Here is a 15,909-nt window from a genome sequence, read left to right as displayed (position 1 = left end):
ATTTCTGATACAGTAGGTGTGGGATGGGCCCAAGAATTTTGCATTTCTCACAAATTCATAGATGATGCTGATGCTACTGATCTGTGAGTTACCAATGAAAAACACTGAGTAAAAACAACAGTAATGGGTGGTACTGCCCTATACATAAATAAAATTGACATGAATAAAATGCAAGTCAAGATATCAGATTTATTTTTAGTTTATCACTCCATGTCCCGGGATTTAAAGTGTGGTTGCAGAATGAAGTAATCTTAGAGTACCTATCTAAAAAATTTATTTTTATGTGTGTATCTTTAAAAAAAACCCTCATGGGGTGCCTGGGTGGCTCAGTCGGTTAAGTGTCCGACTTCGGCTCAGGTCATGATCTCGCGGTTCGTGAGTTCAAGCCCCACGTCAGAGCCTGGAGCCTGTTTCGGATTCTGTGTCTCCCTCTCTCCCTCTGACCCTCCCCCATTCATGCTCTGTCTCTCTGTCTCAAAAATAAATAAACGTTAAGAAAAAAAAAATTAAAAAAAAAAAAACAAACCCTCATGAATTCTTAGTTTAATGGACTCTGCTTTGTACTAGGTTTTCTCCCAGGTACTGAGGGAAGGTAGAGGAATATGAGATAAATAAAATACAACCCATATATGCAGAGGGCCCCAAAGACAAAGGAAGAGAAAACATCACAAAAATAAGTGCCATTAATACAGCCTATGCTCTGCTAATAAGAGCTAGCACTCGCATTTTGTGCGCTCTGTGTGAGGAACAATTAATTCTAAGCACTTTCCTTACTTTAATGCATTTAATTCCTCCCAGGAATCCTGAAGAAAGTACTGTTTTTCATCTCTGCTTTACAGATGAGACATTGTCTCACTTGCCCAACTAGTGGAAGAGCTGGGACTTGGATCCAAACAGCCCAGAGGCCATGGTCATGGTATTAACCACTCAACAATGACAGCCCTACATGCTGTAATGAACTGTAGCTCCAGGGAGGTGTGGGAGCCCAGAGGAAGAAGGGCAGTCAGAGGAAGCTTCCTAGGGAGAGATCTTAAATTTAGAGGAAAAGTGATGAATTATTTTTGCTAAATTATTTAAAATTACTACTTTAATAAATAATTTGTAGAAGCAAGTTTGAAATTATCTTGATGCTCTCTGTATGTTGTTTTTTTGCAATCCTACAAATATGATGATTTTTGTTTTGTAGTGCATGATTTCCTTCCAATCACCCATTTTGCCTCCATGTGAAAATACTATCCTTTAGGAGGGATCTCTTTACTTTGTTCATAGATTTATGCCCAGTGCCTATGAGAGTTTCTAGCACTTGATAAGTATTTACTATATTAGTTAAGTTGTTAATGGCAACCAAGTTAACTACAAGAATAACATCAGTAAGACCTCGGTCAGCAATATATATAGACTAGTAATATTTGAGACTACTAATATCTGAGACCAGTAATATATAAAGGAGCTCTTCTTTGTAGAAATATAAGGCAGCTACTTATAATGTCATTATTTTGTCTTTTCTATTCTTTTCTACCCCCAATCTGTGGCATCTGCCATTAGTAGAATGAAAAAAAAAATGGCATATGAGCTTTCTGAATATACTGCTTGAATTGTCTGTGCTCAGATAACCAAGACACCTATGTTTATCTTCTGTGGGCCAACACAAAAAATATAGGGTTTTCAGGGTCAAAAGTAATAAGTTAAATCTATAAGTTTATCATAGGGTTAGGGAAAAAAACATAAATATACTGTCCATTAGTAACTGGTAACAGGAAAGAGGCTCTGTAACATCCATTTTATTAAGAACTATGTGTACATGGGTTAGCCTCAATTACACACACACACACACACACACACACACACACATACTCTAGGATGTTTTTTTTTATTATTATAAATTGAGTAAGTCATTATTTAAGGAACTTCCTCTTACTTTTGCAGCTGTTGTGTAATAATGGTCCTCAAACCCAGGGTTTCTGTCCTCTGAAATTCTTGACAGGTCTAGAGGAAACCCCCAACAGTACCCTATTACTAAGCTACCCCCAAATATTTCCTTTTGCTTCTGAAAGGGACTCATCTGCTCTCTGGATTCTACAATTACCAAATAGTTACAGAAGATCTTTGTAGCATCACTGCAGGTGTAAAGACTCATTGTATTATTCTAGAAGGATAGGAAGTCAAAGAAGAACTTGTTATTATGTCTTGTTTCTTTAAGTGATGGTTTATCAAAACTACCACAGTCATTTTCCTCACCAAATTAGGATGCTCCAGAGAAACAGAACCAATAGGATGTATTCAGAGAGACAGAGAGACAGGAGGAGGTTTATTTTAAGGAACTGGCTCACATGATTGTGGAGCTGGCAATTCTGAAATGTGCAGGGCAGGCCAGAGGCTGGAAATTCCAGCACAAGTTGATTTTGCAGTCTTGAGTCCAAAGGCAGTCTGGAGACCAAATATCTTCCTCTTTGGGATCTTCCGTATTTTTCCCCAGGGCCTTCGACTGATTGGATGAGGCCCGCTCACATGGTGGAGGATAATCTGCTTTATTCAGAGTCTACTGATTTAAAGGTTAATCACATCTGTAATATACTGTCATAGTTACAACTAGACTAGTGTTTGACCAAACAATTGGGCACCATAACGAAGCCAGGTGATGCATACAAATAACAGTCACACTTACCAACATTCTGTTGTTTAGAGGTCACCAGCTCTAAACAAATTTACTACACACCTTTGGGGATTCCTAGCAATCTGTTTGAAGAATGCTGGTCAATAGATTTGTAAAGTAACTGTAACTTACTAGGTAAAAAAAATCTTTCCTAAAATATCTTATTCTAGTTAGCAAACTGAAGATGTGTTGATTGTGCAGTTAAGAGATATACTCTGAATTTATCAGATCAAGGCAAAACAGATATTGCTTAGAATATTAAGACATGCTGAATTATAAAGCTATTACTACTTTCCTGTTTCATGAGCAGGCCTTTTGGATTAACATCACCTGTTTAGCGTAGTAAACTAAATTATTCCTAAAGAAATTCATGTCCTAATTCCCAGATCTGTGATTATGTTACTTTCTATGGCAAAAAGGACTTTGCCTTATTTCAGAATATTTTCTCTTCCACAGGACAAGTTTTCTGTGGTGACTTGGGAGCTAAGTTTATAACCAATATTTTCTACTCAAAGACACATGTGTAATTTGACTTACTGCTTTATAATTTATTGTGGTAGCTACCCCATCAGCACCCACACCTATACTTCTCCATGGCCATCATTGTCACCTTCCCTGATGAATTTCTCTTTCTGTTACCTTGTAACTTTGTAGCCATGAACCTGAATGTTATATTAATCCACCTCTTTCTTTCAGAGCAGCAGACTCAAACATCAAGTCCTATTAACTTTTCTTTTGAAGTGTCTGACATTTCTGGCCTTCCCTGTCCATTCCTGTCTGCCTCCACTCTAATTCAGACCATCAGTTATTTCTCCTTGCTCCTGAAAATATCCTCTAACAGGCTTTTCCAACATGTTTCATTTTCTATCCTACATTTAGATGCTCCTCTAAACATTCTTTTATTCCATTTTTATCCTGTCCCTATATTACATATGATGGTTCCCAAAGGTACCTAAGCCCTAACCAGTCCCTTTATTGCCCCCATACTGCCCAGATTTTCCTCTTTGCTTTAGTTCATTTTTACTGTCAAAATTACTTAACATATTTAAAGAATAAACCAGTTGCTCAAGACCATAATAAGTCCTCAAAAATGCTGAATATTCCTTACTAGTGAAATCAAGCATCCTTGCCTGATATGTTGGTTTACTGCTGTACATCCTTTGAATTTCCACATAAGACCCACACCAAGGCCACTGGGTAGCTTTCTACATGTAAGTCATGGCCTCATTGGAGAGAGGCCAGCTCTCTGATCTCAACTTAGCCCATCTAGTTTCCACGTTTATGTTGTTCTAGGTTTCCTGACTCTTTCTAGGCTCTTTCTTGGCTTCTTTCTAGGTTCTTGTTTTTTATTTTTTGTTTTTTACTGTCAAAATTAAGCAGAGATAAAGTTGGTAATTTTAATAAGTCATTTTTAGATGAATGCAGAGAAACAATACAGTCACACATGTATAGAAATAAAGTTTCTAGAGATTTCTTATTTTATTATATATATATATATTTTTTTTTTCCATTTTAAACAGAGGTTAGCCATAGATTGACTGGATTGGTTGAACTTGGAGCAACCCCACTCCTTTTATTACCTATCACTGTTTGATAGTGAGGAATGGATAATAAACCTATTGAAATGTTGTGAGATTTAATTTTAATTGGTACCATTCTAAGAACTGCTAATAAAGACACTACATCTTCTTTTGCTTCCAACATCACCTCCAGGCATGGAATCCAAGCTCCCAGACTGTTTATTGTCACCTCATGGATGGCTTCAAACTTGTTTGTATGTAGCCTTATTTCCCCTGGCCATTCCTGACCCACTGCCCTGGATAAGGTGTTTTACAGTGCATCCTCAGACACTCCTTCACTGGGATCAGACCATCTTGCATCAACCTGTCACTTAAATGTTCTGCTGCTCTGCTAACTTTCATTCTGAAACTATGTGCCTGAAATTCCTACTTTTCAGCTCCATTCATTAGCTATCATGTTTCCTTCCCTTCTTCTTCCTTCTTCCTCTTTTCTTCTTTCTCCTCATCTTATTACCACTGTGGCTCATTTCATGGTGGATTCTATCTGTTAGAGTATTCAGTGAGCAGTGAACTCTTTTTGGATTTAAGGTTACATGCTCCATTCATTTCTCATGCTTCTTGTCACTTCATCATTCAGATGTTTTGCATGCTAGAACATCAGTCTTTCAGAACTCTGTTTTTAGTTTTACAAAACTCCCAAGTCTTAAGCATTTAGTTACAACAAAATATACAGATTTCACCAAAATTTAAAAGGTGTACAATCACTCAAAGGAATTTATATTATCTGAGAACAACAGAATAAGGATTCACTTTCATCTAGTTTTTCCTGTTGTTTTGCCTAAGCCTGGAAAGTAGGAAAATAAACAACACACCGTCAAGGCCCTAGAATTGTTCTTTCTGCCTCCAGGGTGGTTGCCAATGTGGGCTCTAACCATGCTCAGTTTGGATTTTAACTTTGTAAGCCCTAAACACAGAGACAGCCAAGGTGAATGCCTCAGAAACCATGGGCTAGAATGTTCACAGCTTCCTCCTCTAGCCCCATGCCTTTCCTGGCTTCCCCCTGAGGAGCAGTGCACAGGATTGAACTCAGAGCCTCCTTAACTGTGTGGAAGAGAGAAGAGAAGGCACCATGCTTTTGAAAATGCCTGGCCATGATGGGAAACAAATTCTGAGCTCTCTCTCTCTAAAAAGGAAAAGGGACCTTTAGATTGTGTTAAAATATAGTTGATTCTCACTATTCACAGTAGTTACGTACTATAAAGTCACTGAGTAGAGAATACTGAACCATTGCTCTAGGAGAAATAAAGGGTTAGCTTCCTGCAAACCTGTGGTCACATTTCTGTCAATCCATCAATACGTAACCTCATTTTAGGCATGTTTCTGTTTAAAAACACAGCACTTTTAATATATATTTTTGATTCACTAACATTAAACTCAACAAAAATATCATTATAATTCATGCCTGAACAAAGCCTATCTGACATTTTTCCTTCATAAAGTACATCACATCCTTCTTGTGCTTAGGATCACCAGGCAGCACCTCTGTCCTATGCCAGGGGGGCACTTTCAACAGGTGAATCACCATCACCACCACCAACAAACCCACAAAAATGGGAAACATGTGGCACTACATAGACCACAAAAATGACATTTGTTTCAAGTATAAGAGTTAAATTAAGGCAGGGTGTTGCCTTGTCCGACCTGTTGGCAACATGCACTTTGAATGACTCAGATTTTTCACAGCTCTGTACATTTCTTCAGATGACCACAAAAGGGCCACAAGTTTTGCAAATATGGAATTCCCAAATAATGAGGATCAATTATAAATGTTTGTATGAAAGAACACATTGGAGGGGCGCCTGGGTGGCACAGTCGGTTGGGCGTCCGACTTCAGCCAGGTCACGATCTCGCGGTCCGTGAGTTCGAGCCCCGCGTCAGGCTCTGGGCTGATGGCTCAGAGCCTGGAGCCTGTTTCCGATTCTGTGTCTCCCTCTCTCTCTGCCCCTCCCCCATTCATGCTATGTCTCTCTCTGTCCCAAAAATAAATAAAAAACGTTGAAAAAAAAAAAAATTTTAAAAAAAAAAAAGAAAGAACACATTGGAGCTAGGTTTAATAGTTTATTGATAGACATTATTATCCTCATTTAAAGGTTGAGAAAATTGAGACAAAGAAAGTTCAAGTTACTTGCCCAAATTACACCATTAGTAAATGCTAGAGTTAGGATACATACAGTCTGGTTCAAAAGCCCCAATGTTTGTCTACGGCCATACCACCCTGAACGCACCTGGTTGATCTCATCAAAAGCCCCAATGTTTAAGCTTTAACTGCACAATATTGCCTCTCAAAATAAATAAGTATTAAGTTTTAGAATTTTAAGGTCTATAATAATAAAAGGTATTATTTTGAACTTTATATATTAAGATGAAACCAGGATTGCTTTGAATATAATGTCGATTAGGAATTTAACCATTTTAACTAAAAAATTTGTAAAAAAAAAAAAAAAAAAAAAAACAAAAGAAGAAGAAAAAGAAGAAGATCTTACATGAGGTTTCTTGAGACAATTAACAAGGGACATGCAAAATGGATACAGCTTTCAATATTTTCTCTTAAATATTTAAGAGACTATTTTAGTGACAATAATGCAATGGGAATAATTAAGGAGGTGAATACAAAATTGAGGTTCATACTAAAATGTGTATCTATGCACTTCCCACTCTTATTTTATGTAATTCAAAAGATAATAACAAAACTGCAGCAAAGAGATTTGATAGACCATTATTTCCCTTGTGCATTCAATTTACATTGTCAAGGCTTTAGAAATATAATAACCCTGGCAGTATTTTTTGTTGCTTGAAATTGTAAATAGGATTATATGTCTACTATTAAGACAGGATGTGAAGAATGGCACCTCACATGTCACATGGGTGTTTCTCCTGTCACAGAGCAATCAGATTCCAACACGCAGCAATGCTCCACTTTACAGCCCATAGAAATACTAATATTTTATCAGACTCCAAATCCTCTGATGAGAGGAATGAAAATTATTACCTTTCTTCAACTTTCGCAAATGTCATCCTTACTCCTTTAATTGGCATCCGATTAACATCCAGGGAAAGTGACCCTAAAACCATCTGTGACATGGCCTCTAACCCAGAAGAAAATCAGAAGTCCCCAGTCCTCTAATTTTGTAAATGAAGAAACAAAGGTCCAGGAAGATGAAGGAGCTTTCTTAAGCATTATAGATTTTGTGGCTGAGCTGGGATTAGAAGGCAGATCTCCTGACTTTTTATCTTCTCTTTGTTTTGTGTTTCATTGTTTTGTCCTATGGTGGCCACCTGGTCATTCTACTTTGAGTGAATAAATATTTATGATTCCAGATAGTGATTTATGAGAACAAATGGATTACATGGTCATGAGCTTCCAGTTTGCGTAGTCATCTTTTAAATTTTTAAAGCTTATATTCTAACCTTGGGTATATACTCCCATTCTATTATTCTGGTGAGCTAGGTTAATCTTTTGAAAGCTTTGGTTTGATTACTTTAATCTAATTATTGGCCATCATCTTTTATAGGGATTATCTTGAACTGTTAGAAATGGCTCAACACAAATAAATATATGACTCAATTTCTTTACTGTGTGCCAACTCACCTATTAATTTTTATTTGCAAAACTGGTGAAATTGAATTTTCCTTGAAAAATACCCCCAAACCATTTAATTCTGCTCTTCTGAAATTACCATTCAACAGACATTGGTTGAAACAACTGAAACCTGAAAATTTATTTTGTCCAAAAAAAAAAAAAAAGTCAAAATCAAATTGACCACTCTTTAGTGTGAATTGTGGCTTCTTATTTACACCTGATAATAAAAACAGACGCAATGAATCTTGATTAATTCAATGAAAATTTCCATGAAATGAAGCAGAGGTACACTGCAGATTAAGCAAACTTTAAAAAGCCTTTTATATATTCTTAAGGAATCCATTATTTTAATCCAATAAGTAAGATTATAAACTGTTTATAAAATAAATACTGTAAGTTTAAGAAAATTGCTAAATGGTGTATGAGCTAAGATTAATAGGACTTCTGTTTCTCATTACCATGTGCAACATCACAAGAGTCTTTTGCTTCCATTGTAACAACAACAAGCAAGATGATTTTCAAAATCAGTTCAGCAGAAAGTGAATGACAAAAGAAATCTAAATGAACTAAATTCCAGAAAGAGACAAGGCTTTCACAAGAAAGAAGAAATTTATGACTTCCTTCGTTCCTTACAGAGCAATAAGAACTCCATAAGAGACTCTTAAGGACTGAGAACAAACTGACGGTTGATGGGGGGTGGGGGAGAGGGGAAAGTGGGTGATGGGCATGGAGGAGGGCACTTGTTGAGATGAGCACTGGGTGTTGTATGGAAACCAATTTGACAATAAATTATATTTTGTAAAAAAAAAAAAAAGAAGTATTGATGAGGAATAAAGAGAAAGCAGCTGAACATTTAGCATACTTTTAATGGCTATATTTAGGCTAGTGTGATGGACAAAAATCCGAAAGAGCCCCAATTACAGGGTGGGTCTGCATCACCCACTATCTCTCTTTTGTAGGCTGTTGTAACTGCACAGAGCTAGTATACCAATAGGTGGAGGGCAGAAAAACTGAGAGAAGTCCTTGGAAAACATGTCTGAGTCTTCCCTGAAGACCTGCTTAGTGGCTGCTGAAGAGTGAAAGGGAGGCAGGTTTGCTGAGACAAATCCCACCAAAGCTCTTTACCGTATGGAAAGAAAGTTCTAAATACAGAGAAGCATAAAAGCTGGAAGAAATCCCTCCAAGCTATTGGGATGGCAAGGAGTCTTCCTTAACTGAGTGTACTACGGAGGTCCCATAAAATCCAAGGTACTCTGATGTGTAGAAGTCTGGAGGTATAACTGGAGAGAAGAGAGAATTATATGGTGACCCAAAAGCTGATAGCCAGTCTGTACAGCAACTGAGATTTCTAGATTCTCACCAGGGCTCAGATCCCAAGCTGTTCTGAAGAAAGTTATGATCCTGCCCTCAAAATATTTGAGGCCAGTTGGTAATTGAAGCTAGGTAAAGACACAAAATTGGCCAAGCTCAGCTCATCTACAGATAAATTTGAGTCAGTTGTCTGATTGAAGAAATAGTGTGCCTTATTCTGGGGATAGATATTTACTTTGGTTCTTTAATACAATGCTCAGCATACAATAAAATATTACAAGAAATATGAAGAAGGAATAAAAGGTGACCCTTGGTCAAGAAAAGAGACAATGATTAGATGCAGACAGAAGTGTTTCAGTTGTTGAAATTATCAGATGGAACATTAAAGTAACTATGATAAATATGTTACAGAATGTATTGTCAAAGTCAGGCAACATGAGTAAAATGAGAACAATTTTATCAGAGAAATGGAAATTATAATAAAAAAGGAAATCCTAGAGATAGACAATATCTGAAAAAATTTAAAAATTAGATGGGCTTCATTATAGAAATAACAAAGTGAATCAGTAAATTTGAAGACAAAGTAAATTATTTGAACTGAAAAAGAGATGAAAACTCCAGATTCAAAATAAAGCCATAAAAAAAGAACTAGCTTAGTTCATCTATACATTAATTTGACTTGATTCTGATCCAGACTATATAGGATAATATTAGATAATCTAATACATGTATAATTGTATTTCTTTAGTAACGGTGACAGAGAATGGGGCAACAAAGTATTTGAAGGAATAATTGCCAAGAATGACCCAAAATTGATGAATGACATCAATCCACAGATTCAGTAAGCCCTGTCACCCCATGAGCAGAATAAATACAAAAATGTTGGGGCACCTGAGAGGTTCAGTCAGTTAAGTGTCCAGCGTCGACTCAGGTCATGATCTCAGGGTTCATGGATTCATGCTCTGCGTCGGTCTCTGTGCTGGCAGCTCGGAGCCTGGAGCCTGCTTTGGATTCTGTGTCTCCCTCTCTGTCTGCCCTCCCTGACTCATGCTCTCTCTCTCTCTCTCTCTGTCTCTGTCTCTCTGTCTCTCTCTCAAAAAATAAACATTTAAAAAAATTGTTTTAGGGGCGCCTGGGTGGCTCAGTCAGTTGAGCGTTCGACGTGCCTCAGGTCACGAACTCGCGGATTTTGAGTTAAAGCCCTGCATCGGGTTCTGTGCTAACAGCTCAGAGCCTGGAGCCTGCTTCAGATCCTGTGTTTCCTTCTCTCTCTGTTACCCCCCGCTTGCTCTCGCTCTCTCTCTCTCTCTCAAAAATAAATAAGGATTTAAAAAATTTTTTTAATAATTTTAAAAGAATGAATACAAAAATGTCATACCTACACACCATAGTTAAACAGCTGAAAATCAAAAATAAAGATAAAATCTTAAAAATAGTTGAAGGAGGAAGGGGGCGAAGGTGGGGAGTTTGTGCTGGAGAAAGCACATTCCGTACAGGAAAACAATTACAAAAATGATATCTGACTTCTCATCAGAAATAGAGGCCAGAATGCAATGCAGTACACAAGTAGCTATGACTCCACTTCTATGAAATCCAAGAAGAAATAAAACTTACCTATGTTGATAAAAATTAGCAGGTAGTTGCTTCTGAAGTGGAGAATTGACTAGAAGGGAACATGAGAGGATTTTCTGTGGTAATAGAAGCTTTCTTTAGCTTATTTTGGGCTGTGGTTACATGGTGTATAGAACTGTCAAAATTCATCAAACTCATCAGTGCAAATTTAAATTATACTTAAAAAAATAAACTCTATGAACATAAATATCTTTACACAAAAACATTAGTGATTATGTGATTACGGACAGGCCTATTTCAGATACAGAGGAATCCATTCATGTCTTAAATTCCCGTAATAATCAAAGCAAGGTGAAGATAGAAAAAGTATGATTTTATAAAAAGTATACCTAAAAGCCGGAACTAATTCTTAGCATAATGGTACCTTTATTGACATGAATACCTTTATTCACATATATATAAATATAATATATGCACATACTGAGTATATTTAATTAGATGTTCTACAAAAATAAGCTAAAGATCATGATTTAATTAACATTAAAATAACTAACATAGCTCCTCTGCATCATTTCAAATTCTGTGAAAGGTTAACTCTGTCATGCTTTAATTAAAAAAAAAAAACTTAAATTAGAAATTTTTAGTTATTGACCATGTATATTAGCAGGCTGAGCATTTCTTACTTAGTGAAAATAAGCAGGCAAAATAACCCGATCCAAGATAATGAAAAATATTGCTGTAAATGATTGTTTAAGCAGGTTTAAAACTGATTCATCGTTTTGTAAAGGACCAACTATTCTGGAGTCAAGCTCTCAGGATGGTTAGTACTTGGGAATAATGGAAAGAATCAGAGATTTTAATGTTGGAACAAAGATAAATTAGGACAAGGATGCCTTATACTATTTGATGCAGTAGAGATAAAGGGAGGAAACTAATATTTATTGAATGCCTACTATGTTTCAGCCACTTTCCTGGGCACTTTTTCTGTTAAGTCACTTAATTATCTCAATAGCCCTATGACTTGGAAGAGAAGGCTAGGCTCACATAATTAGTAGCTTGTTGAAGTTCACGTAGTAAATACCTGTGCCTTTGTAGCTATCGTATTCTATATTGCCCAAAGGATTAGAATACATGAGAATTTAGAGGAAATACATTTCACCCCAACAGAAGTCGTAATTATCCACTAATCAGTGTTGTCTAACCAAAACACAGGCTGCCTTAGGAAGTAAAGAGCACTCTGTCATTAGTGGTATGCAAGCAGTACCCAGATCATCTCTTATGGCCTCTGGGAATACAATTCTATTACTGGGTGGGAAACTGGAAAGATACCCTCTAAGGCTCTGTCATGTCTGTAACTTCACAAAGCCTTCTAGTAGATTAATGGATTTTAAGCTACCACTAAAAATGAAGTAGAGAAACGGAAAATAAAGAAGCCAACCTTCAGACCTCTAGTATCTTTAGCATGATCACTATAATCTTAATTTGTGTATCAGAAAACATGGTTCAGCACAGCTGTTAGGAAAGGTACCCTGGAAAACCATGACTGCTTGTTACAATACTTGTTACTCTTTTTCATGCACAAGAGAGATTCTTAATGAAGTTTGTTGTTTTTAATATTCTATTATCTTAAACTTGAGGAATTCACTGACAGGAGGTAGGTGACATGAAAAGGTGACTGTATTCCTATAATGATTAAACATTTATTTGATGAAAATAACATTTTAAGCTGTATTGACAGTGATGTAAAAGTTCACCAGAATAGCAATGTGCAGGAATAATGCGTAAAGCACTGATTGGGAGGTGATGATGTTTTTTGTTCATTGTATGGTGTGGCAGTGAGAGAGATGACCCAGGGCATGTAAAAATCTCATGTTATCATGTGAATATTTTTCTTCCTAATTTTGCCCTGGTTTAATTACAGCAGAAAATTATATTTTATAATGACCTTTAATGAAAATAAATAAAAAATTCTACCTTAATACCTTTTTAAGAAAATACATAATTTTTCATTTTGAAAATGGTACCTACCTTAGACAGTTTCAGCTTTCACAAGCTCACCTTCATAAAATATTTGATAAATTTTGACCCACTGCACACAATATAAGAAGGGACCAGTGCACTTATCATTGAAATATAACCACAGATTTACATATAGCCGTTTAGTTCTAACACATTTTGAAGGGTAAAATATTGCCTTACAGTAAGTTCTTAATGTATCCTGGAAGTTTTTCTTTTGTTTTGTCTTCTGTTAAAACATGCAAACCAACAAACTAATTTACTGTGCCCCAAGACACTCAGGTGAATTGAAAACTCAAAGTGTAATTCTGCTCTCTTTCCTTTTGTTTCCCTTTAGCCTACAATATAGCAAAGAGGAAAATGAGGCCAGATTCAGTTTTCCAAAGCACTATGGAAGAGAATTGACTTTTGCTTTGACACCTTTCTTTCTGTTGCCATACATCTTCACACTGCTTGCTTCTGATAATGCCACAGCTATTAAAGCAAGCTGATGTGTAGTTTCTATACCACATTTTTTCTGGGTAGTTGTGAAAATAAAGACTAATAACAAACCATCACTCATCTGTGTGTGTTTTGTCACTGAGGTAGCTGTTTACATTCACCATTTTATAGTGATGCATAATTAATACTTCTAATTGATAGCTAGTAACTAATTATGAAATTCAAACTCCAAAACATTGATACGAAAGCTGTAAAATCCTGATGGAAATTTCCATACTGAAGATGTTCATAAAAGTGCTCGCCTGTATTTTCTGTTGCAGTTCCTTTTTGAAAGAATCTAATATAACCCCTCCAGGAATTATGTGTCCATTTCAACTTCAGAAGGAAGCAAACCAGGCGTGACAGCAGAAAATACAAAAAGGTTTTATAGATGAACCTATTTAATATTGTTATTTAGTATTTGCCTCATGTCAAAGTATCTTCAAAAGGAGTTATTACAATGTGATATTTTTGTTTTGTTTTATATTTAAGAGGTTGGTGTGTCTTTCCAAATTAAAATTATCCCACAAGTAAGAGTGAGGCATTAATACTAATGAGAATATTAGTTTATATTCATTGTAAGATGAGAAATAGAAAGGAAGAGATGCTACATTGTTAAAACCACCGATGAAAAATCACACAAAAATCTGTTCTGCTTTGTGAGAACTACTTTTAGGAGTAGATTGTGTTCAACTTTTTCTTATGGAGTTCCAGGTATGATAAAAACATATTAATCCTATTACCTCTCATCCTTACAGATACTCATCTCAAGGAACTTCCAACCCTTCTCCACTGTGCAGCAAAATTTGGTTTAAAGAACTTAGCTATCCATTTGCTTCAATGTTCAGGAGCAACCTGGGCATCTAAGGTGAAAAATTTGGAGGGTTCAGATCCAGCACATATCGCTGAAAGGCATGGTCACAAAGAACTCAAGAAAATCTTTGAAGACTTCTCAGTAAGTTTTTTTTTTTTCCATTTTATCTCTAGGACGCTTTTTATAAAATAAGTGTGTTTGCATGCGCGCGCGTGTGTGTGTGTGTGTGCGTGCCTGTATGCACATTGCTCTTTCGGGAATGATGCTGCTTCTCAGCTAGTTTGTAGTGTCTTTTGGTCCTGAAAAAGCATTTTGCAAGATAGATCAGCTTGTTTTAGCATCGCCATAAACCAGCTCTGACTCCACGCTCCCTCCCCTAAAAAGCTTTTAAAAAGCTTGTCTTTCTGGTTTCTATACAGCCTGTTCCATATTGGAGGGGAGATGGTGAGAAGGAAATGAAACCCTATTACATTTATTCTTTCATTCAGGAGTCTAAGTAAGACACTGTTAGGCACATGAAATTAGATGAATAATTGATAGGTTGAAAGAATACATTTTTAAAATCATTCAAAAAGTCTACTTAATAAAAAGTTAATTCATGTTACTTAAATGTGTTTCTCACAGGGGCTTCCTTTTCTCATGCTGTTAAGTCCCTCATCCTAATTATGTAGGTTAAAGCCTGAAATTTCAGAAGCATATTAGTCTAGATTTTAGCAAGAATACCACCAAGGGAAGATTTTGAAGGAGGGGATACTACCTTAATACATAGAACACATTTCGTGTTTTCATAATCAGCTTTAGAAGAGCAATTATTTTCTCTTGTAACAAGAGAAATGTTATGTACATTTTGCTTGTGAAAGTGAATTATGCTTCTGATGGCTCTTCGGAAAACATAAGAAAATAATTGGCGAATATGTCAAAATTTGTCTTTTGACTCTCATAAAATAAATAATTTTATTGCCAATGAACAGTTAATAAAGAACATTGAAATACAATGAGTAGCTTCTGGTCATTTTACCATTCATTCTGATTATTAGGTTAATTCAATGTAATACTGGACTTCCATAAACTAATCATATTTGTGGATTCCAGAGAGTCAAATGACAACCAATCTAACTTTTTCCCCACTTTTAAGAAATAACAGAGTAGTTACCAGAATAGCATGGATATCATTCACAATGAATTACAATAGGATATCTTTTGCTTTTATTTAAAATAAATACAGAAACAAAAATAAATAAATACATAAATAAGGGTTTGTAACAAAATTTTTAAAAGTACTTATTATTATTCTATGTCCTTCAAATCGTGAATAAGAATTATTTTTATTCCTGAAAAGATTTTAGATAGTGATTCTCACATACCTGATGAGTGCATTCACTTTAGTAATTATCCACTCTATATAGCCATTGACCAATGGTATGGTATCTGTCTCAGGTAAGCTAATGAATCAATTCAGCTTTGCGTCATTGCCTACAGTACTGTTGTGCAGTCCATCTTGGTTGCCTGTCTCAATTCTCTACAACCTTATTCTCAAATTTTTAACCTCTGGTGGACTTAAGTTAAAATTTCCTGTGGAAGGGGCGCCTGGGTGGCTTAGTCACTTAAGCATCCGACTCTTGATTTCAGCTCAGGTCGTGATATCACAGTCATGAGATTGAGTCCCACATAAGGCTCTGTGCTGGGCGTGAAGCCTACTTAAGATACTCTCTCTCCCTCTCTACCCCTCCCCTGCTCATGCTCGTGCATGCACTCACTCTCTCTCTCTCTCTCTCTCTCTAAAAAAGAAGGAAAGGAAAGGAAAGGGAAGGGAAGGGAAGGGAAGGGAAGGGAAGGGAAGGGAAGGGAAGGAAAGGAAAGGAAAGGAAAGGAAAGGAAAGGAAAGGAAAGGAAAGGAAAGGAA

At 36.3% G+C, this 15,909-nt stretch overlaps 1 protein-coding gene across 1 annotated transcript in view; it reads left to right on the top strand.

Annotated features, from left to right (window-relative positions):
- BANK1 (B cell scaffold protein with ankyrin repeats 1) overlaps positions 1–15,909 on the top strand; it is a 309,831-nt gene that overhangs the window by 133,560 nt on the left and 160,362 nt on the right. The window contains exon 7 of the mRNA XM_058721799.1: positions 13,951–14,147. Within this exon, the coding sequence (XP_058577782.1) occupies positions 13,951–14,147 (197 nt within the window). The remainder of the gene's footprint in view (positions 1–13,950; positions 14,148–15,909) is intronic.

The sequence above is a fragment of the Neofelis nebulosa genome, chromosome 3 (genome assembly GCF_028018385.1).
Source record: "Neofelis nebulosa isolate mNeoNeb1 chromosome 3, mNeoNeb1.pri, whole genome shotgun sequence".
NCBI classification, from domain to species: domain Eukaryota; kingdom Metazoa; phylum Chordata; class Mammalia; order Carnivora; family Felidae; genus Neofelis; species Neofelis nebulosa.
This window is presented reverse-complemented; position numbering and strand designations above follow the sequence as displayed.